This window comes from Eurosta solidaginis, chromosome 5 (assembly GCF_040869045.1).
Source record: "Eurosta solidaginis isolate ZX-2024a chromosome 5, ASM4086904v1, whole genome shotgun sequence".
Lineage (NCBI taxonomy): Eukaryota > Metazoa > Arthropoda > Insecta > Diptera > Tephritidae > Eurosta > Eurosta solidaginis.
The window spans coordinates 140,836,226-140,861,240 of NC_090323.1; the positions used below are offsets into that span (position 1 = coordinate 140,836,226).

The 25,015-nt window shown below is 36.2% G+C and overlaps 1 protein-coding gene across 1 annotated transcript in view; it reads right to left on the bottom strand.

The window, feature by feature from the left end:
- Nmt (N-myristoyl transferase) overlaps positions 1-13,159 on the bottom strand; it is a 63,020-nt gene extending 49,861 nt beyond the window's left edge. The window contains exons 1-2 of the mRNA XM_067787131.1: positions 12,775-13,159; positions 12,038-12,690 (exon numbers count right to left, since the gene is read on the bottom strand). Of these exons, the coding sequence (XP_067643232.1) occupies positions 12,038-12,690; positions 12,775-12,982 (861 nt within the window). The 5' untranslated portion in view covers positions 12,983-13,159. The remainder of the gene's footprint in view (positions 1-12,037; positions 12,691-12,774) is intronic.
- Positions 13,160-25,015: the final 11,856 nt, after the last annotated feature.

The window sequence follows — 25,015 nt, forward strand, 5'->3', positions numbered from 1 at the left end:
GCATATCCATGTTCTTATATCGCATCGTCTTGCTTAATATGTCGATCTTGATGCCTTGGTCGATTAAGAAGTCCACTCCAATTATGATTTCATCAACAATCTCTGCCACTATAAAATTGTGTAGTATCATGACGTGCCCAATTGCTACTTCACATGCTACTTCTCCAATTACCTGGGTGTCCACTCCCGTGGCTGTACGTAATCTTGCTCCAAGCAATGGTCTTATCTTCTTGTTGACTAAATCTGATCGAATGATGGAATGAGATGCACCCGTATCTACAGTCAGTAAACGTTACTTTCCATCCACGTGTCCTCCGACAGTAAGATTGTTTGACCTTCTTCCAATTTGCGAGATAGAGATTATGGGGCATTCAATTGAGGGAGCCAGCTGTCGCCCCTTGTGGCTGACTCGCTTTAGTTTAACGATTGAGTTGACTCGGAGACTTGGCCTTCCACAACTCAGTCACCCGCCACTTACCCCCAGAGTGGCGGCGTCTCCCCTTATGCACTTCAGAATTCTGCAGTTAAACTGTAATGGACTAACTGGGAAGATTACGGAGATAGTCGATTTCATGAAGCGGCACAACATCCGCATTGCTGCGATTCAAGAGACTAAACTCACAGCAAGATCTGCATCTGGGTATAATGTCCACAGGAAAGACCGCAAGAGCGGAAATGGAGGCGGCCTCGCGTTTATCATACACCACTCTGTGCAATATTATATATTTGATCCTGGCATCGACCGCAGGGACAATGTCTTAGAAAGTCAAGGCCTATCTGTCCGGTCAGGCGATGCAAACCTAGAAATCATCAACATCTACATCCCTCTTGCCACCTGTTGCCCCAGTGGATACCGCCCTAATATCAGGGCCTTACTCACTGGCAACAATCGCATTATCTTAGGCGATTTCAATGCCCATCATGATCTATGGCATTCAAACTTGCGGGCGGACAGTAGGGGTGAGATGTTGGCGGATCAAATAGAAGAAACGACGTTCTGCACAATAAACGGAGACGCCCACACACGTATGGTAGGAAGCTGTCGCAGCTCGGCAGATATCTCAATCGTGAGCGCAGAACTCGTAAACTGCGTCTACTGGCAGCCGATGGTAACATTGGCATCGGACCACCTGCCCATACTTATTTCGCTCGAGCGTACCGCCGACTTCATCGTCACTGAAAAATGCACTTTCATAAACTTCAAAAAAGGAAAGTGGGATGAATATAAATCCTTTACAGACAACCGCTTTGCTGCCCTCCCTATCCCGACTGATGCCCGCCAAGGGGAGCGTGCCTTCCGTAAGGTCATTGAATCCGCTTCGGCACGTTTCATTCCCGCCGGGAGAATTCCCGAAATCCGGCCCATTTCCCGGCGGAGGCCGCAAACTTAGCGAGAGAACGTGACCTTATAAGATAGCTTGATCCAGGCGACCCCCAAATAAGGGATATAAACCAACGCATCAGATTGCTTGTGGATGAACACAAGCGGGCGAAATGGGAGGAGCATCTAAGAGGTTGTAACCTCTCCACCGGTGTGGGTAAACTTTGGTCCACCGTAAAGTCCCTATCGAATCCGACTAAGCACAAAGACAAAGTTTCCATCGCCTTTGGCGACAAAGTGCTGTCGGATGCGAAAAAATGCGCGAGCGCCTTCTGCCGACAATATATAATGCATCCTACGGTCGACAAAGATAGACGGAGAGCCAATAGACACGCACATAAACACAAATTCAGCGCGTCACCAATCACTATCACCGCTAAAGAGGTTGAGGACGCCATTGGTCGTGCTAAACCATCCAAAGCAGTGGGCCCAGACGGCATAGCCATGCCGATGCTTAAAAGCCTAGGGAAAGAGGGTTTCAAATATTTACCGCATGTCTTCAACCTGTCTCTTTCCACCATTGTCATACCCGAGAAATGGAAAATGGCCAAGGTGGTCCCGCTACTAAAGCCTAGGAAACCAGCTAACATAGTTGAGTCGTATCGTCCGATATCTCTCCTATCGCCAGTGGCAAAGACGCGTGAAGCCATTTTGCTCCCTTATTTCCAAGCAAATTTGCAGCTAGCCCCTCATCAGCGTGGCTTCAGAAAACTCCATAGCATTACCACCGCGCTAAATGACATTAGCACCCAGATAAATTGCGGTTTAAATCAATACCCTCACCATAGAACAGTACTCGTAGCGCTAGACCTATCAAAAGCTTTTGATACGGTCAACCATGGCTCGTTACTGCAAGACCTGGAAGGGTCTACCCTTCCCCCATGTCTTAAAAGGTGGACCTCAAATTATCTGGGTGGTGGGCAGGCATCGATGCAATTTAGAAACGAAACATCAAAACCAAGGAGAATTAAACAAGGGGTGCCACAGGGTGGTGTCCTATCCCCACTTTTGTTTAATTTCTACATATCTAAGCTACCTTCACCACCGCAAGGAGTCACAATCGTTTCCTACGCCGATGACTGCACAATAATTGCCACAGGCCCAGGCCCAAAGATCGATGCGCTATGCAATAAAATAAACGGCTACCTCCCTGATCTCTCCAGTTTTTTCGCCTCGCTAAACCTGGCATTATCACCGAATAAATCTTCCGCGACCTTATTTACAACATGGACGTCCCAAATGTCGACTATTTTGAACATCCACGTCGATGGCACTACGCTACCGACTGTCCTACACCCCGAAATCTTGGGTGTGACGTTTGATCAGGATCTACATTTTGGTGAGCACGCAGCCACAATTGTTCCGAGAATTCAGAGCCGTAACAAAATCCTCAAATCCCTCGCTGGCAGTACCTGGAGAAAAGATAAAGAAACGCTCATGACTACATACAAAGCAATTAGCCAGCCGATTACGTGCTACGCGTCACCCATATGGTCGCCAAGCCTAAAAATTACCCACTGGAAGAAACTACAGGCCTGCCAAAATACTGCTCTCAGAATCGCCACGGGCTCTCTTCTTATGTCCCCAGAACACCATCTGCATAATGAGGCGAGAATACTCCCCATCAGGGAGAGAAATGAGATGCTGACCAAACAGTTCCTGTTGAATACCCAGAAACCTGGTATAATACACTTCCACCTTGCGCACTTGGGTGTATTGAGCTTAGTATGCAATTATGACACAGGCAAAAGCTCATGAGATGGCGGTTGAGCAAACTGTTACTGTTTGTAGGTTGAACAGTCGTTCAGATATGGTGAAGTCTATCCTTGCATCAACAACTTTTAAGGATTCAAAGGATGTTGTTGCTAAAATGATTATTGAGCGTGAACAGGAGGTAAAAGAGCGGCAGGTGTTAGCGTATCGCTCACGTCCGATAAGATCTAATAGTTTTCGCGGGAATTTTAGAGGTAATAATAATTTCGGATACAATAACAATTTTAGATTCAATGGTAATGCAACTAGACCTAACAATAATTTACATTTTCGAAATACTAATTACAATGGAGGTAACAATAGGTATAATAATTACAACAACAATTACAATAGAAATAACAATCGGTCTGTAAATAACAGTAATTCAAATAATCAACGTTTAGATAACAGGAATTCAGTCAATGTTCGTTCTTTAAATGCCGAAGCCCCTCAGGAGCGAACACTGAGGGAGCAGGTGCTATTGGGTTAAATTCTTTTAAATCAATATATTGTCTAAATTTAAATTATTCTGACTTCATCGAAGTCAACTGTAGTGATTCTTATAAAATATGTTCTTTTCTTGTAGATTCTCAGGCAGATATTTCACTTATAAAAATTTCTAGTTTAGCGAGTGACGTAATAGTAGATAACAGTAATGTAATAAATATAACAGGTGTAACAACAGACACAGTAACAACTTTAGGCACAGTTAGTACGAACATAGTAGTTTAAAATATATTATTTCCTCTGACTATTCATGTTGTTGATGACAACTTTAATATTCCTTCGGATGGTATAATAGGAAAAGACTTTTTAAAAGCAAACAAATGTATAATCAATTATTCGAATGATACAATAACGATAGGACTAGGGAGAGAAAGAGTTAATATTTCAATTTTGTATAGCACTTCAACAGATACTCTTGTAATTCCACCAAGATGTGAAGTTTTTCGTGTTTTTAGTTTGAATAAATCGGAAAATCCAGTTTTTGTCGATTCTCATGAACTTTGTAGCGGTGTTTTTACCGCAAAATGTGTCATTGATACGGAACATCCTATTTTAAAAATTATTAATACTACTGATGAAGTGAAGTATGTTAAAAACTTCAATATTCAAACTGAGGACATAGAAAATTTTGATATCTATCGCATAAATGAAACATCTGTTGATTCAAAACGCATAGAAGAGCTTAAGTCAGTTTTAGAAAAACAAATACCTTCGTATGCAAAAGATAAATTACTTGACTTATGTTTGAAATATTCAGATATTTTTGCTCTAAACACAGACTTAATGACGATTAATAATTTTTACGAACAAAAATTAAGACTAACGGACAAGACACCAGTGTACATAAAAAATTATAGATTGCCATATTCACAGCGTGCTGAAATAAATAAACAGGTTGATAATTTGTTAAAAAATGATTTAATTGAAGGAAGTTGTTCAAATTATAACAGCCCATTGATTTTAGTACCGAAAAACGACCCAACTGGACAAAAAGCATATCGAATGTGTGTAGACTTTAGAGCAGTCAATAAAAAACTTGTTGCAGATAAATTTCCTTTGGCACGTGTTGATGATATTTTGGATAACCTTGGTCGAGCTAAATATTTTTCGACTTTGGATCATTTTTCGGGTTTCCATCAAATTCCATTACATAAAGATTCGAGAGATATAACATCATTTAGTACAGATCGTGGATCTTTTCGTTGGAAAGTTTTACCATTTGGACTAAATGTTGCTCCTAACTCATTTTCAAGAATGATGTCAATAGCATTTTCCGGTATTGCACCTAATCAAGCCTTTATGTATATAGACGATATTATAGTCATTGGATGTAGTGAGACCCATCATTTAAAAAATTTGGAGAAAGTTTTTGAGACATGCAGAAAGTTTAATTTGCGGCGTAATCCTAATAAATGTAATTTTCTTAGATCTGAGGTAACATTTTTGGGGCATAAATGTTCAGCAAAGAGTTTGTTACCTGATGATTCAAAAATAGAGGCAATTAAAAAGTATCCTAAGCCGCGTGACAAAGACGCAGTTAGAAGATTTGTTGCATTTGCAAACTATTATAGGAGATTTATACCTAATTTTGCTTGTTTAGCGGCACCTTTGAATCGTTTGAGTCGGAAAAATGTTGAATTTAATTGGGATACCTCGTGCGAGCTGGCATTTGAGAAACTAAGAAAAAGTTTAATGTCTCCAAAACTTTTGCAATATCCAGATTTTACTAAAGAATTTATAATAGCAGTTGATGCTTCGAAAATTGGGTGTGGTGCGATATTGAGTCAAGATCATAATGGTAACGATTTACCAATTTGTTTCGCTTCAAAAGCATTTAGCAAGTCTGAACAAAATAAAGCAATTATCGAATTAGAACTTTTGGCAATATATTTTGCAGTTAAGCAGTTTCGGCCATACGTTTATGGTACACACTTTATAGTGAGATCAGATCATCGGCCGTTAGTTTATTTATTTAATATGAAAGATCCTACGTCAAAACTGTCTAGAATACGTTTAGAGTTATCTGAGTATAATTTTACTATAGAGTATATTAAAGGTAAAGCAAATATAGGTGCAGATGCTCTTTCTCGTATAACTATAGATGAGTTAAAAAATTCGACTAAACATATATTGGCAGTACAAACAAGGTCAATGACTAAGCAAAAAGAGGAAATACAGATACAAAACGATAACCGACAAATACAGACAGAAACATTACAAGTTTACGACAAATTTGCTTATAATTTTTCAAATAAAATCGCGAGAATAAAGTCGAATATAAATTATGATAAGTATGGTGATATTAGTAATATAGAAATATGTGCGCACTTAAAACATAAAAAGCTCGAGCTACTTAATTTTGAGATTGTTAACAAAATAGTGAATTTAGATGAGCTACTTTTGAGGCTGGAACATAATGCCGGCAATCACAATATTAAGAATATTGAATGGCAGAAAGATGATAATATTTTTCATCATTTTACTATTGCAAATTTTAAAGAAACCGGGAATAAAATTTTAAAACATTTAATAATTATATTGACAGAGCCAGTAGAGACGGTAACTGATGAAGACCCGAAATTAAAACTTATGACAGTTTATCATAATGATCCAATATCAGGTGGTCATTGTGGATATAAGAAGTTATACGCGAAAATACGTACAAAATATTTTTGGAAAAATATGACGCGCGATATTGCTAAATTTGTGAAAAATTGTTAAAAATGCCTGTTAAACAAAGTTAAGCCCAAAACAAAAGAAAATATGGTGCTTACACCAACACCTTGCAAGCCTTTTGATATAGTAGTTATAGACACGATAGGACCTTTGCCTGAGTCGAATAATGGGAATAAGTTCGCAGTTACCATTATGTGCGATTTGAGCAAATATTTAGTTACAATAGCTATTCCAGATAAGAGTGCAAAAACAGTTGCATCTGCAATTTTTGAAAGTTTTATTTTAATTTATGGAATAATGAAATCTATTAAATCAGATTTAGGTACAGAATTTAAAAATGAAATTTTTGCGGAATTGACTAAACTTTTGAAAATTGAGCATAATTTTTCAACACCTTATCATCATGAAACTGTTGGTACTATTGAAAGGAATCATCGTGTATTTAACGAATATTTAAGAGCTTACCTTGACGATTCATTTCCCGAATGGGACGTTTATTTAAAATATTTTACATTTTTGCATAATACAACAACAAGTACTGTTTTTGATAATCTATTTACACCTTTTGAATTAGTATTTGGTGGAAAAGTTACTTTGCCAAATGAGTTAAAGAAGGAAAATATAGATCCAATTTATAATGTTGAAAATTATGCAAAAGAGGTAAAATATCGTATGCAAAACTCACATCTACTTGCAAAAGAATTAATTAATAAACATAAAATTAGAAATAAAAATGTTTACGATAAAACAACAAAACCTTTGACTATTAATATAAATGATCGAGTTCTAATAAAAAAAGAACCTAGAGATAAACATGCAAACATATATCAGGGCCCCTACACTATAACAAAAATTGATGGAGTTAATGTAACAATTTTTGATAACAAAATTAAAAAGAAAAAATTAGTACATAAAAATAGAATACATAAGATAAAATAAATATTCTTATATTTTAGTTTTAGCATAGACTAAAATTTAGTTGTTGGATTAATAAAAATTAAAAAACTCAAAAAAAAAAAAAATAAATAAATTGTTTACTAATACAAATTGAATTTAATATTTGAATTATTAACATAATGTTTAGAACATAAGTTAGTAATTATTTGTAAATTACTTAATGTAGTATTAAACTAATATAGTATTAACATAGTAGTAATAATAATAATTAATAAATAAGTTAGTCTGGTTTTTTTTTTTTTTTTTTTGTTTTAATACAAATTGTTCTGAATGATCGAATTTTAGGAAGGGAAGGTACCCCTAAATAATGCATATTCGTTCATTCAAAACAATTAATCTTGCAGCTGAATAAGCAAGAAGGACGTGACAAAACTGATCATTTTGTCACATCCTTCTTTTCGAAAGGAGGGTGATATAATACACTTCCACCTTGCGCACTTGTGTGTATTGAGCTTAGTATGCAATTGAAAATATTTGGATTTTTCAAATGCATAGTAGGCGAGGTGAAAAAATAATTTGTTGGGAGTTTTGGAATTTGAATTTGATGTGATCGAATGTAAAGAATCGTGTTCATCTGATATGTAAATTAATAACCAAATTTAAAAACATATTTTAATTATTAAATAAAATATTAATATAAAAAGTTACTAAATATACGTGTATGTGTGTGTGATTCAATTAAAGCGTATGCGTGTGTATTGGTGCATAAATGCACGTAAGAAGACATTGTTGTTGTTGTTGTTGTAGCGATACGGTTGCTCCCCGAAGGTTTAGGGAGTGATCGATGTGATGGTCCTTTGCCGTTTACAGATCCGGTACGCTCCGGTAACACAGCATCATTAAGGTGCTGACCATCTCGGGAACGATTTATATGGCCACATTAAACCTTCAGGCCAATCCGGTATTTTAGTCGCCTCTTACGACAGGCATACCTACCGCGGGTATATTCTAACCCCTGACCCGCTAAGTTGGTAAGAAGACATTCCTTTTATGGAGTCTTTATACATTCCTTTTATGGAGTCTTTATACTGGGCATCCCAACAGACATCTGATTAATGAACCAGCACCGCCTAGGGGCTTAAGGAGTCATCTCCGTAAGCATTTGAGGAAATACGGCACCTGAGAACCCAGCCGTATGAAGTGAAAAAACACAAGCAGGTCTTTGGTGAACTCCATAAACAGGCGTCGGACCTTTATGCCGGGAATTGCCCGGTGAATCCAGTACTTAAAGAAAAGTATCCAAAACTCGGGGAAGAGGAACGCATACTCCCCAGGGAAACGCGTGTCACTTTTGCTCAAATTCGTTCTGGATACTGTAACAGGTTAAACTCTTACCTATCCAGAATCAACCCCGACATACAAAATGTATGCCCCGCTTGCAATGTGTCCCCACATGACACCAACCATCTCTTTAATTGTAATGTGGAACCAACGCCTCTAACACCCCTTTCCTTATCGTCCACCCCTGTTGAAACGGCAAGTTTCCTTGGACTCCCGTTAGAGGATATTGATGACAATTTGTGATCGGTCGCGGCTATTAGGTGGGGCGAGCATTGCTACAACAACAACAACTTGGAGATTTGATCATCTCCTTCAGCTCTGTGTTTACGACCACCCATATTGTTGGAACTATTGGGACCGGTGCTGCAATGTCGTGCTCAGTTGGGTTGCCGCACTTGAAACATTTCATAACTCCTGCATTTTTCTGTTGGGATCCCTTCAGTGCTTCCAAAATTGTGTCTACCCAATCTGGTCTTTCCAACTTTGACACGATGAGCTTTGTATGCTGGTTTACTCAATATTGAGGCAGTTTCCTGAGTCAATGCATGTGATACCGTTTCTCCAAATGTTGGCGGTGGGTTTGCGTATGTGGCTCGCTTCGTTTCGACGTCCCGTATGCCATTTATAAAGCTCTGAACTTTTACCCTTTCGGTGTATTCCACGGATGCGTCGGCATTCGCCAAATGTGTAAGCCTTTCGAAATCTGACGCAAACTCCTGCAAAGTCTCATTAGCTTTTTGATAGCGGTTTTGCAACTCTATGTATATTTGCTTCCTGTTTTCGCTTCCGTATCGCCTTTCTAGAGCGCTCATCAATGTTTCGTAATTGTTTCGTTCTCCCTCTGGAATGGGACGTCTGAAATACGCGTTTCTTGTGCTTCGATGTTATTTCTGACGAAATTTCTGCAATACGTGTCTCCTGTGATTCCATCTTTGATGCCATATATGTCTTCTGTTGTTGTTGTATATGTCTTCTGTTCTTCGATCTTGGATGTTATACGGTTCTCCTGCGATTCCAGTTGAGATGACATTTCGGTGGATATTTGTGACGACATTTGCTTCAACACTGCTAGTATCGCTATAGTGTCAACACTTGCCAATGGATTCGGAGTCTCTATCTTCTCCTCCATTTTAGTCGCTGGCTCTTCCACATCAGGATAAAAGACATACTCGTCCACATCAATTCCTTGCGACTCCATTACCTCTCGTAGCCGTGCTTGAAGTTCGATCTTATTGACAGTTGTATTCAATCCCCGGTTCTCCAACTCCTTTTTCAGTTGCTGGATCCTTAGTTCACTTAACTTTGCCATGTCCAAATCGTATTCGAAATCTTCGGAATTTATTCAACAATTTCTCTTCTGACACTGATTGTAACGAATCTTTGGAAATTCCGTTTATTTCAAACCTTCTGCTAACGTTCGAATCGCTAAACTGTTGAATAAATAACTCCAATATTCGATAATCCAAAATGGTCTTTATTAGGCTACTTTGAAAGTACTTCACAATAACACTTATACTTCACAGACAATAGCGTGCTTAAATCAAAACTGATTAGTCATGCCTCAGCTTGCACTGCTTTTATACTCTCGGTTTCCTCGTTCATCCATTTCTCCCAAGGTCTAGTAATTTCGTGAACTTCATGCTTGGTTACCAGCCATATACATGTATTTTTGTAGTTCGTAGCCATATGAGTGTGTATATGTGAGTACTACTTCGGCTGATGACAACATGCGCTTGTGAGTATCTCTCTTGTTTACGTACATACCAGTGGCTGCTTAGTATCGGCTTAGTGATGCTAATATTCGTCACAGTATTGTAGAACCAACGCCTATAACACCCCTCTCATTATGGTCCACCTCTGTTGAAACAAGTTTCCTTGGATTCCCGTTAGAGGATATTGATGACAATTTGTGATCGGTCGCACCTATTGGATGGGCGAAGCAATGCTACAACAACATCAGGAGTATAGCCCTGAGGACCAACACAATGTTTTTCGAGAATAGCGGGACCATTTTGAAATAGTTCGACCGATACAAACGTCACTGCACGGAAAACCTGCGGTATTCGTCTCCAAATATCTACGTTTCTGTAGCCACGTTAAGAAAACGTTAAAAGCACCATACAACGGGCCATATGCCTTGGTTAACAGGTACCCGAAGAAATACAAGATAATGATAGGATCGATCTACACTAGCCGCAACATGTGGAAACATCACAAAGCTTAGAACAGCAGCCAACATAAATTATATAAATTTCAATTCAACTGACAAATTCATTTGATCTTGGTAAAGCAAAAATTTTTCTTTTCTCCAGTTTTTAGTTTTAAGTTTAATATTATTTGAATAAATAGAAAACAGAACAATAAATGAATTGTGATGGAAATCACACGAACGGCTGACATGTTGATTAGACTGGTTAAGTGTGAAACAAAAGATTTTTTTCCACTCCATGAAATTCATATTTAATATCAAACATGGAAATGTACCTGAGTATTTAAATGAAAATATAGCATTAGTTGAGCATACTCACAACATAAATACGAGGAGCAAACATAATTTCAAATTGCCGTTTTTTAGAACTGAAATTGATCAACAGAACATTTTCTACAAGGGTCTGAAAAGTTACAATGATCTGCCTATGGATATAAAAAGTTGCAACCAAATAACAGTATTTAAAAAAAAATTATATGAATATTGTAAAACCTTAGCTATAAGATAAAAAACTGTAATATATTCAAATTTACGAATTAGGCTTCTGGCCGTAATAAATAAATAATCTAATCTAATATACATAGAACAACGATAATCTAGAGTTAATGTCCTAAGTATACTAGTCTTAGAAAAAGCTTCAATAATTATGTGTAATAATATATGTATATGGAAATAATCCCACAATGCCAATGTTCAAATTAATTACTTTTTAGTGTAATACAGATTGTTAAATCAAACAAATAACTTTTCCTGTTCACTCAGGCCCACTTCCTACAATACTACTCTTTTGTAACGTGGAAAGCAACCGTTTTCTCCTTAACTTTAAAGCCAATCAAAATAAAAAACATGCACAACTTTTCATAAATGTGCATATATTTAAAAAAAAAAGGCTTTTGCTGCAAGTGCTGTAAAAAGAGGATTTTGCATTTTTCGGTGTTTTTCTAATTCTCGTAAATTATTAAAAACAATTTATTTTCGATGGCCATTTTTTACATTGGCAATTAGTTCCGAAACACCAAGCGAAACTGACTAGATATTTTACTCTACAAGACATTCAATTAAGCAAATAATGAGATAATAATTTTTTTATGGAATTATTTTATTTTTTATGGAAGATTGAGTTTAAACAGGGCTTTTTTCCTTTCTTTTATCATGTCTGAAGTCTATATAAGATTTTTATCTCAAATGATGACGGAACTATGAACTAATGTAAAAAAAAATCCAGTAATACACACATATACTTTAGTATATAAACTGACATATGTATTAATTACCTCAACAAGTTTCTTCGGATTCAGTGAGCGATGCCAATAGCGGCACGTAGATACTGGTTTAGGTAAAACTACACCCGCTGTGTATGCTGCTTGAAATATGCCTGTTAAATTAACGCGTCGAGTAATCTCGCGTATGAGTACTGGGGCAACCCGCTTGCTTCGCAACTTCTTATGGACACATAGAAAATTTATTTCAACCGTTTTGAGCACTTTATCATAACATCGCAACTTGCTGGGAATGGCAGATATAAAGCCAACCAACCGACCGGACTTAACTACACGCACGCCAACATGCCAATCGCGTCTCCAACCTGGAGGTTGCAAGGACCACTTGAGAAACTCAGGCTGGTAATCAAAGCGAAACATAGCATCGTCATCCTCCACATAGTTTTCATTTAACAACGTATATAGTTCTGTTAAATCGGCGGTACTATTCAAATCAAGAGTATCCCACTTGAATCCTTCTGGCAGGGTGTATGGATCGGGACGAATCTCCGTAATGTCTTTGTCTGGTTCAATACATTCATTTGTGGTAATGTCTTCGTTCAATTTAGGCACAGGTTGCGTAGACCAAAATGCGAATTGTTTCGACTGCCTGCCAGCAGCAGCTACCTCGGATAACACCTGTAATAAACCTTGGTTCCTTAATAAACCTGAAATTTGACATTATCCGAAATGGTTGACCTTTAATTAAGCGAGCTTACTTTTAATTGATAGTTAATCAAATATAGCTTTACCTGCCGATGTAGATTTTACTTCGTTACGCTTCTTTTCTCTGTCCTCCGATACCGACTCTGTATTGTCAGTGTTTAGTGTTGATTTACTACCGGCCACGGCTGCAGCAATCAATGCCTCTGTTGCAGCTGCTACCACTTGCGTACTTTCAAAAGCATTTCGCTCGTTATTATTTTGCACAGTTTCTGGAACCTTTTCTTTATTGGGCATGTTAGAAACTTAAATTTTCAGTTTAATCAACTATTTTCTTGTAGCCTCTTGTTAATATTTCACTCTGTTGCCCTTTTCCTTTTTAATCGAATGCTCAACAATGACACATCAAAATTTGCTGCAAAGATGACATTTGCTGTTCAAACACACTGCATATTTTTTAGCAATCATTCACAATAAGCTTAGAGATGAAAGGTTAGGATATTGTCACTTGGTTCATTTATGGGGTTGGATTTTATATAAGGTGCCACGATTTTCAAACTTTTGCTGTTTTGTAGGGGAGAGGGGGTCCTAAAAATCACAAAATTATCATCCGCAACTCTAGGAAACTCCAAGTTTATGAAATATAAGCTTTTTAATTTCCAAATTTAGTAAAATTTCAACTTAAGTCCTGCACTTACAATTCGGGTCGCACATGGCGATAGCGGTATCAAAAGACGCGTATTTTTTATCTCGTTTAAAAGGGCGGCCTTCGGCCGCGATTATAAACAATAACCCTGGGCTACGCCATGCCAAGTCCGGTGGTGGTATAACCGTGGCTACCGCCACGGTGATGCACAATTTTTTTTGGGGGTAAAAACACAACAACAACCACATGGAAATCGCCAACTTCAAATGCAAATATCTCCGGACAGAGATAAAATTTTTGGTAATAGTCTAGTTGAGGGGTCGACTGCTAATACGCTACCAAAAATATCGAGTGAGGTGTCAAAAGACGCGTATTAATCTCGAGAACAATAATCCGAAGGCGGAAAAGAAAAATTTTATCTCTGTCGGGAGATAATTGCAGTTGAATTTGGCGATTTCCATGTGGTTGTTGTTGTGTTTGTACCCACCAAAAAAATTGTCCATCACCGTGGCGGTAGCCACGGTTTTACCACACACCCGGACTTGGCATGGCGTAGCCCAGGGTTATTTTTTATAAGCTCGGCCGAAGGCCGTCAACGCAGAAAGGTGTTCTGCGCAAAAATACTATGGATCCGACCCCCGGTTCCGGAGGTACCCGCGGGTCTTTTTTCGGTTTTTCGTTAATATCTTTTAAATGCGTTAAAATTTTCATTTTCCGCCTTCGGATTATTAATACTGATGTCAAGACGCGTCGTTTGACACCTCTCTCGATATATTTGGTAGCGTATTAGCAGTCGACCCCTCAACTAGACTATTACCAAATTTTTCTTTTCCGCCATCGGATTATTGTTCTCGAGATTAATACGCGTCGTTTGACACCTCTCTCGATATTTTTGGTAGCGTATTAGCAGTTGGCCCCTCAACTAGACTATTACCTTGCAATCATAGCGAATTGATACAAGGTGGCAGCATGGTGACATACCTACAAACATAAATAAAAATTCCATGTACTTTGTTTTTGTAAATTCGATGGACAAATGTCAAAATCGTACTGCGGCGGAAGTTAATGTATCAAAACAAATAAAAAAAGTTAATAATCAGCTGTTCCGTGCTGCCACCTTGTATCGTTGCGCCATGCTTGCAATTAAACAAATGATGGTGGTGAATAGTGTTGCCAGCTCCGCAACAATATCTTTTAATCTTGGTGGAACATTATAAGGTGATGGCACGTCGACATCAATGCAAACAAACATACACTATTAATGTATTTTGTTTTTGTAAAACACTTTTAATAATTGTAGTCTAATATTATTTGGGGTGCTGCGCAGAAGGGTGTACTACGCAGAAGGACATCACCGTGGCGGTAGCCACGGTTATACCAGACACCCGGACTTGGCATGGCGTAGCCCAGGGATATTTTTTATAAGCGCGGCCGAAGGCCGCCTATGCAGAAAGGTGTTCTACGCAGAATTACCGTTGGAATCAGCATAAAAATCTCTATAAAGTCCAATTTTTTATTTTTTTTTTGATAAATGTATGTATTCTGCACTTGTTCCAATTAAATACATTAATTTCAAATTATTCAGAGAATTACAAAACAAAATACATTGATAGTGTATGTTTGTTTGCATTTATGTCGACGTGTCACCACCTTATAAGCTTCTACCAAGTTAAAAAGATATTGTTGCGGAGCTGGCAACACTATTCACCACCTTCGTTTGTTTAATTGCAACAACGAAAAAAGCGACAATAGTACCGACGGGTTTTCCGCGAATAACTTTTAAAAGAGATAAAAAAAATGTATTTTCTGATTTCGGATTCTGAATCTTGACGCAAATAAGCGTCTTTTGATATCGCTATCGACATGTGCGACCCGAATTTTAAGTGCAGGACTTAAGTTGAAATTTTGCTAAATTTGGAAATTAAAAGGCTTATATTTCATAAACTAAGAGTTTCCTAGAGTTGCGGATGATAATTTTGTGATTTTTAGGACCCCCGCCACCCCTCGAAAAAAAGAAAAGTTGGAAAATCGTGGCACCTTATTCTAAATATTCCCCCATTTATGGCCGATACATATGAAAGTTTTTTACGTAGATGCGTTCAACACAATCTAAAAGCGGAGTCATTGGTGCCGTTTGTCGTATCGCTGTAGTCGTATCCCTAACGTAACCCTATACGATACATTGTGATCGATTAATGGTACCTTAACCTAAAAATCGGGAAAATTTAATAAAAATGAAGAAAACGCACAAAATTACAAACATATAGAAAGTTCTAATTGTATTCTGGTTCCTGTCATAGATATAGATACTATTCTGAAGAGTCTTCTGGAGTTGAAACCAATTACCTCCCCGAGTCCAGATGGTGTTCCTAGTTGTGTTCTAAAGTTTTGCGCTGTCAACTTATCTAAGCCGATCCTTAAATTATTTACACTATCTCTTGAATCTTCTGTATTCCCTTCAATTTGGAAGCAATCATTTATTCCCTTACATAAGAAAGGTAGTAGGTCCAATATCGAGAACTACAGGGGCATAGCTAAACTTTCGGCTATTCCTAAAACGTTTGAAAAGATCATCACCTGCCAAATTCAATATGCATGTACTTCTTTATTATCACCCAGCCAACATGGTTTTGTGTGTAGAAGATCAACCACAACCAACTTGTTTGAGTTCACCTCTCTAGTCATGGATGGATTTTTATCCAATAAGCAAACCGATGTTATTTATACCGACTTCAGCAAAGCATTTGATTCTGTTAATCATAAGCTTTTAACTCATAAACTTGACTTACTGGGTTTTTCGAAAAATTTATTACTTTGGCTTCGCAGCTATCTCTTAAATAGAACTCAGCGAGTTATGTTCAAAAACAGTCTCTCAGAGTCGATAGAAGTAACTTCTGGAGTGCCTCAGGGTAGCCATCTGGGCCCATTACTTTTTACCCTCTTTATAAATGGCTTACCAATGGTTATCTTGTATTCCCGTGTTCTAATGTATGCAGATGATGTTAAACTATGCTATTTATACTTGCCTTCTAACTCTTCCCGTTTGGATTTACTTCAGGCCGATTTGGACTCATTTCAATTATGGTGTACAGTAAATCTACTAGTTTTGAACTGCTGCAAATGTAAACTAATGACATTTCACAGAGTCAACCCAGTTTTAAAATCCTATATGCTAGATGGTGCTCCCTTGGAGCGTATATCTGAAGTATGTGACCTAGGTTTTATTTTTGTTGCGAAATTGGGCTTTAACGTGCATATTTCATCTATTGTAAACAAGGCATCGGGTGTACTCAGATTTATTAAAAGATGGGCTAATGAATTTGATGATCCTTATTTCACCAAGACCCTTTACACATCTTTGGTTCGCCCAATACTTGAGTATTGTTCCTGTATTTGGTCCCCGGGGTATAAAAATCATATAGATCGGATTGAATTGGTACAGAAGCAGTTTCTAATCTTCGCTTTATGCGGTCTTAACTGGGAATCCAATCAACATCTTCCACCTTATAGAAATAGACTTCTCATTAGTTTGCCAACTTTAAAGAATCGAAGAACATTACTCGGGGTAATGTTCCTTCATAAACTGATTATCGGTGAGATAGACTCCACTGACCTTGTAAGCAGACTCAATTTTTCCGTTCCTGCGAGAACTACAAGACACTATGTACTCTTTCATTTACCCATTCTACGGCGTAATTTTGCCAAATATAGCCCTCTTCGCAATTGGTGCTCGCGGTATAACGAACTATACAACTGCATTAGTTTTGATTATTTGATTGCTGCTATCCGTAAGGAAATACTCTCACGTCTGGCAGATATTTTTAAAGGTTTTTAAATAAGATGTAAATTTTATTTCAATATTAATTTTAACTAATCTTTATTTTTGATTTGATTTATGTATTAATTAAAATTTAACTTAATTAATTTGATTGTTTAATAATTAAGTTTTTACTTTAAATTTTGTTTTTTACGCTTATGTTTTCTTTCCTTTTTATATGTATTATATCTTATATCCAGTAGTCTGTGTTGACTTTGTATCTGTGTTGACTTTAACAAACAAATAAATAAATAAATAAATATTCCACAAAAAATAAGTCTCTTACTCATAACGTATCCAAAACCATAAATAAAATCTGCAAAAAGTTATTAAATTCACCAACTCAAATAAACTTAGGTAATGTATATGGCGAGAACCCAAAAACCAATTGGTTGGCTACGATACGGTTATAACCTTAGCGTTACGATATGGCACCAATAATCGGTTACATTGATTCCCATAAGGTTGGTCGAATCAGCTGTTATAAGTTTACCGATACGCATACCGATAACGCATCATTTTCTGCAGCTTTATACATGCCTATAACATCACCACAATCACGCAAGATGTTTTTTTTTTTTTTTTTTTTTTTGAGATTTGATATAATGGCTGGAACGTTTGATTCCACTGCCAGGTAATTCTTCAAACTTGACAAATAATTCAAAAATATTATTGTAGAATTAGTTCTACTCATCTGCCTCGCAGATGCCGTTCGGAGTCGGCATAAAACAAGTAGGTCCCGTCCCGCCAATTCGTAGGAAACATTTAAAACGAGCACCACGCAAATTGGAAGAGAAGCTCGGCCTAAATCTCTTCGGAGGTTATCGCGCCTTACATTTATTTTTTATTTATAGAATTAGTTCTTGACAAAAATTTCAGTCTTGATATGTTTCTAATAATCTTGCAAAATTAAAAATGTTCTTGTGTTATATTAATTATAGAAATAGTTTTTGACAAAAATTCCAAGCTTGTAATTCTTCTTGTAAACCTTCTTCCTCGTTTTTATATCCAGGGCAAGTTGGCCATTTAATTTTTTAAATTATATGTAGATATATATGGTATTTAATTATTTAAACATAACAAAAAAAATAATAATAATAATCGGATAAATGAAAAAACAGGTGGATACGACAAAGGAAAAAATAAAATTTTATAATTTCCTCAACAAGTTAAAAAGGAATAATACTATCATTTATTTAAAATCAATCTTTGCTTCATTAAAGAGGTTAATCAATAGAGTTATATTAATAAAAATATCATTAAAAAAAAATGATTAAGAAAAAGATCATGTTTACGCGGCGTAGGCTGCCACCCGTCCCATCTCACCCATGCACATACGTATATCCATGAATTTATATACATAACCCGTATCTTGTACTATATTCCATTATTGAATTGTATTGTATCGAATATCTATGAATTTATATATATATCCCGTATCTTGTATTGTATTCGATTATTCAATTGTATTGTATCGAATTATCCCCTAGAATCAATGCATTGCATCTACCTTTAAAGTTCCCATTGGGTCTCCTCATGGACGTGTGGCAGCCTCCACCGCGCAAATCCACCAAATGGAATTCACCGGATCGCTACCTGTCAAAAAACCAACCACCTTTTGGTCATCGAAGATTTTATTGTTATTATCATTGTTTACTATATAGTTTGGCAGCTTAAATAGAGCTTATGTTGCGAATCATGGTTCAACTATATACAGGTTGGCTCATCTGTAAAGCAAGAAAATATGTCTGTTCAAATTGTCAAAATCTGTATATTGGTGTTGGTGCGAATGGTATGGAATGGAAACCTAAAACTTAGCAGTTTTTGTATGTTAAGTAAAATGTTGGCAATGTGTTGGTTTCATTTGGAGTTTGCCATCTCCTTTTGACAATCCATTCGACCATGCAATGACATAAATAAAACCAGCTGATGAGATGAGCCAACCTGTACATAATTGAACCATGGTTGCGAATAGAGTGGAAGGCAGTGGACTAGGCAGTCGAATGTCATATAATGAAGGAATTGATGTTCGGAGTTTTTTCAAAATTTGCCCGAAATCCTGAATCACAAAAGGGAGTGCAGTTAAGTACGAAAATGAAAAAATGTAGTTAGGTTTTGCTACTTTTTTAGCAGGAGATCTTCATTTTAAAAATGTAAAATACAAACCAATGTTCATTCTATTACTTTTTTAGCAGGAGATTTTCATTTTAAAAATGTATATATATAAACCAATGTTCCTTCTATTACTCATTTTATCTATGGAGCTTCACATGCACTTTATAAAAATGTGCTTTTTAATTTTACGAACTTATTCCTCAATGAAAATAAATGAAACGCATATTAATGTAAGCATTAATCATATTTCTTACTTCTTAAATATTATAAATGTGTTAAAAGTAGCAGGACTAAAATAATATTAACAAACCTGATATGTCAAACTAATTTTATATAATAAAAATGATTTCATAAATTGCATGCATTTTATACATATGCATTATATTTTAAATTTTCTCTAACTATTCGTTTTGTGCTGACTAAATTTTGCTTATGTATAATTTTCTTTGGCTATATAAGCTAACAATTCCAGGGGCCGTTTTCACCATCTTCGGTGAACGCTAACAAACACTTTATTTGAAAGAAATCGTTCAGTGATTCGTCAAATAAGAGTTACTTTAAAATAACGGACATTAAAATTTCCCCTGTCACATGAGGAAAAATGAAATACAACTATTTTTATAACATGAAGATAGATAGAAAATTTATTTGGAATTGCACTGCGACCGTTGATCTATTGTGCCCTCATCAGATTGCGTCGCGTTCCAGGAGGATATGTTCCACCGTCTCTTCTGATCGATCACTAAATCGACATGAATACAAAATTATGTTTTTTATTTAGTTGAACGGCGATAGAAAATCGGTTTCTTTTTCTAAAATGCAAGAAAATTCAAGAAGAACGTAAGTTTTTAATTATTTGTGTGTTTCTTTGACGTTGGCGTTGCGTTGCTTATGGATTGAAGCAATTAAAGCACGTGTGTTCAAAGTCAGATGTAGACGCACCGCAAGTGCCAAAACGACGCAAAAGTCACCTTAAGCGTATTTGCTTTAGGTGTTATTTATCAATATTAATAAAGAATGTTAGATCTCCTAAAAAGTTGAACTTAGGCAAGATACAAAAGAGGCGTAGCTTCGTAGACGCCTGCAAAATATGGCATGCAGCTAAGATCTCTCTTCACCTCAAGATTGCTTATGCTGTGCCTAATACGCGTCTATGAAGCTACGCCTCGTGTCCATCTTCACTTACATTATATTGCAAAGACATTTTTGGACATTGCGACTAACTCAAAAAAAAAAACCGTAACGGATATTTTTCAAAAAAGTTTCGAAAAGGTTCGAAAATGTTCGGTGTTAGCAACGGGTCAAATACATAAAATTGGATCTCTATCATAAAGTTAAAGGTTAAGTTAAACTTAAAGTTAAAGTTAAAGTGAAAGTTGAAGTTGAAGTTGAAGTTAAAGTTAAAGTTAAAGTGAATGTTAAAGTTAAAGTGAAAGTTAAAGTTAAAAATAAAGTTAAAGTGAATGTTCAAGTTAAAGTGAAAGTTAAAGTTAAAGTTAAAGTTAAAATTAAAGTTAAAGTTAACGTTAAGTTAAAGTTAAAGTTTAAGTTAAAGTTAAAGTGGAAGTTGAAGTTAAAGTTAAAGTTAGAGTTAAAGTGAATGTTAAAGTTAAAGTTAAAAGTAAAGTTAAAGTTAAAGTTAAAGTTAAAGTCAAAGTTAAAGTTAAAGTCAAAGTTAAAGTTTCTTATCGGTCACCACGCTTAAAAAGTGTAACTTGAATTAATATCAAAAACGAAACTTGAATTAATATTAAAGAAAACAAAATGTTGCATAAATATTATAATTACATAAGTTGATAATATGCAATAGCTTTACCGCGGCAGTCCCCGAGTGCCACACGTCCTTTTTTTAATTTTAAACTTTGTTCATAATATTCGTGTACATGTCTACTACTATGGCAGGCGCTTGCATACTACTATTTCATTATTTAAAAAAAAATTTAGTTCGGAAAACTGCAACCTTATCACGTGCATTCTCAAACACGGTTGCCAAACCTTATTGTCATTTGGGACCAAAATTTATCGAAAAAAGGACCAGACCTCAAAAAAAGGCCCAATTTTAGTTTTATTTTATTGGTATACAAACAAATTGGCAAGTTACTAGAGTATCATATTTGTTGTAAAAAGCAAAAATTGTAGGATGTTTCAGGGGTGTCCCATATAAAATTTTAATAAAGGCGACACTTGGCTTTAGTTCAAACTGCACAAAGAAAAATAAAGTGTACTTTTAGGTATCACATTTTCAAATTTTTAAGATAAGACTTTCACCAATCTAACGTTGTGAACTTAGTTTTGCTTGATTGCAATGAAATAAAATGTATAGCGCAGTTAGGTTTTAGTAAGGAACTGTTAAAAAATTTGCGTTGTGGCAAACTCAATAAATCGTAAATGAAACTAAGCAATGGTGTTAATGCTATTTTTATAGATGCTTTAATTTTCACTCACAGTTTAAACTTCATACTAGAGCCTAGATTCAGTAAGTGTGAGTTTTGAACTCAGACTAAAAATGAAGCGTCTTAAAGGTTTCAACTGTATAATAATTGAATACCGATCGAAATATCTAAACACTAAAATAAGTCTTTTTCTGATAAGTGCGTTGTTTCATCAAAAATTAATGACAATGTGTTTGTCCGAACATTCAACACTTCATTTTTAATGCCTCGCCTAAATTATCACACATTTTATTGATAGAGCAATTTTCGTGGTAAGAATTCCATTGGAGTAAATTGAAAATTGTATGTGGTTAATAGATTTGCGAAATTTTTTTTAGCAGTGTTTTGAATTTTTGTTTCAGTGAAAAAGAAATAAAAGTGCCAAAACCGTGCCGAAAAAGAACCAAAATTGAGAAAAAGGGTTCAGTGGACAATATAGGGGTGGAAGGGAATGGACTGAAGTGGCAACCGTGTTCTCAAATGCAAGCTTCCACCTCAAATACATATACACATAAGTACTTCGACATTACGAAATACATTGTCGCGTTGCACAGTGTTTCGTGTAGAACAAGCTAGCTGGACAAAAACAAAGTTCTTATTCCAAGAAAAGTTTAATGAGAAATGAAAGAAAATAAACGAAATAATGGGATTTTTGATTTTTTTTTGATATTTTTCCTCATATATATTGAGTAATTGAAGTAAGAAGGCAGGAGTGGCGGTAAAATGCATTGATTAATTTGCAAAATTCTTGTTGAATAATAAGCTTCATATTTCTTTTAAGTGAACACCATTATATAATTTTTTGATGGATTCTAAGCTCGAAGGTAAGTAAAATTTTTTAATAGTAATTCTTTCGCAATTATAGTATTTCCAATAAATTTAACATTCCGTTATTAAGAAGAAAAGGTATTTTTTCTCTATATTTTTAACTTTAGGGACAAAAAAGTTACATACATCCGTGTACATCCGGGCCAAATTTACATATGTTATAGTCGCAAGTATTCTCTAATAGTCGAAAGAAAAAAACATTGCGAATTCTTTGCACATCTATTTTTAATTTTTTTTTTTGTAGATTTAGTTATCTCTACATATAAAATAGGACGTATGTACGTACCAGCTCCGACGAGATATTTGAACCTTTAAAGCTGATCTACAAACGGCAAAACCAATTCCCAGGTACAGGGAACAAATACGTGGCCATAAAACACACAAAAATAAACGCGCAAGGTCAACAAGAGCACACCAAAAGCAAAAAGGCGAAGATCACTGACTTCAACCTGCCACAACCTACCGCACGAGTCACAAAGGCATAAAAACAGGTACATACAAAGCAATCCTAATGCAGGTATAACCACACAGGAACGCCACACAAAACAACCCCATTTGGTAGCATCTACGCCAATACCTGAATGTAATATAAATACTGCACAACTGATAACAAATCAGAACGACCAACGACACTTAAGATGGCAGCACAACAATCATAAACAATTCACCCTGTCGGAAAATCAACAACACAAAGCATTAGTTATAACCGTATCAAGAACGGAGTTTTTTGAAATTTGGGTTCAACATTCGAAGGAAACCAGATATAAAGAATTATTGAGTTTTGTTGTACTCAAGTACAATTTAAGCGAAGCAGCAGAGTATTCGATAAAAAGATTAAGCTTACAAATATCGGCATATTCGTCGAAGCTGGATCAAAAGTGGAACACTTCTGGAAGTCATAAGGCGCGATTTTTGAATAAAAACTCGGAGTGGCTTTCGGGTCCAGACTTCACATTTACAATAACGGTGGATTCAAAATTGCCATCAAACCAACCAACCACTTCTTCAGGTAACCCCGGCCCCGGAAGACGAAAGAAGGACTTTGTTAGCTGCAGTAAAAAAACCAAACGGCGTCGAGTGGATGACCTCTTTTAATCTAGAAGTCCTGGTGAGTTACCTTATGCGGCAGAAGTATCAACGCGTATGTCCGGCAACAGAAATGTTGCTAACATTATAAAAAATCACAGGAAACCACTCAAATATCTGGCAAAAAGATGACATGTGAGCCAGATGCAAGATGCTTGAGCAATGTAGAAGCTTTATCATACTACGTAGATAGCAAATCAACGACTCATGGGTACAAAACGACTCGGAAGTGGAGCATGAAGGCAGGCCATAAGGTATATCTATCATTTTATAGTCTAAGAAAAGCTATGGCAGAGTGCTATCCAAATGAAATTGATGTGGGTGAAACACGTGCGGAAATTAAAGTCCAGTCCGACAAAACTGTTGAGCGTTTAGTTTTAGCAAATCAAGAAGTTTTTGTTAGTTTATTACCTACAAATTTGACGTATACTTTAATCAGCAAGTGGGGTTGCGATGGAAGCTCTGGCCATAGCACATATAAGCAAAAGTTTACATGCAGTTCTGACACTGATGAATTTCTGTTTATATTTTCTTTCGTTCCTCTTCAATTACAGGATGAAAAAGGTAACATTGTTTGGAAGAATCCTCTTCTACCATGTATTGTCGTCCAATTAAATTTATTTTTCCTAAAGAAACAAGAGATTTTATTGTTTTTGAAACGAACAAAGTTTTAGAGGAGATAAATGCGTTGTTGCCAACAAAGTACATGCTCGAAGAATACGAAGTTTCCGTAAATCACAATATGTTTCTAACAATGATTGACGGAAAAACTTGCAATGCTTATATTTGTGGTGTCACTCCAAAAGATATGAATAATGAGTTACGGGACTTTACGCCTAACCGAGATAATCTTGGTTTTGGTTTGTCTACTCTCCATGCATGGATAAGATGCTTTGAATGCTTGCTTCACATAAGTTATCGCCTCGAAGTAAAAAAATGGCAGCTTAGGAATGAGGCAGATAAAGAGAGTGTAAAGCTACGTTCCAACGAAATCCAGAATAAATTTAAAAGTGTACTTGGGTTGATAGTAGATAAACCAAAACCAGGTTTCGGCAATACCAATCACGGCAACACAGCTCGTAGGTTTTTCGAAAATTCTGAGGCTAGTGCTGAGATTACGGGATTGGATGTAACGCTCATCAAAATATTCGACACTCTCCTTCGCGCATTAGCATCTGGGTAAAATATAAATATCCAAAGATTTGAAAAATTTGCGGTCGAAACTAAAAAACTATACATAGATCTCTATCCATGGTTTACAAAACTATTCCACAAGTGACTCATCGAATGAAAGTGATGATAGCGAATAATAACATAATTATAAAAGATAACCTACCCTATAACTTTTTGTTGGATCAGGTTTTATTTAATTTAAATCTATTGTCTTTTCTACTTTGTATGATACT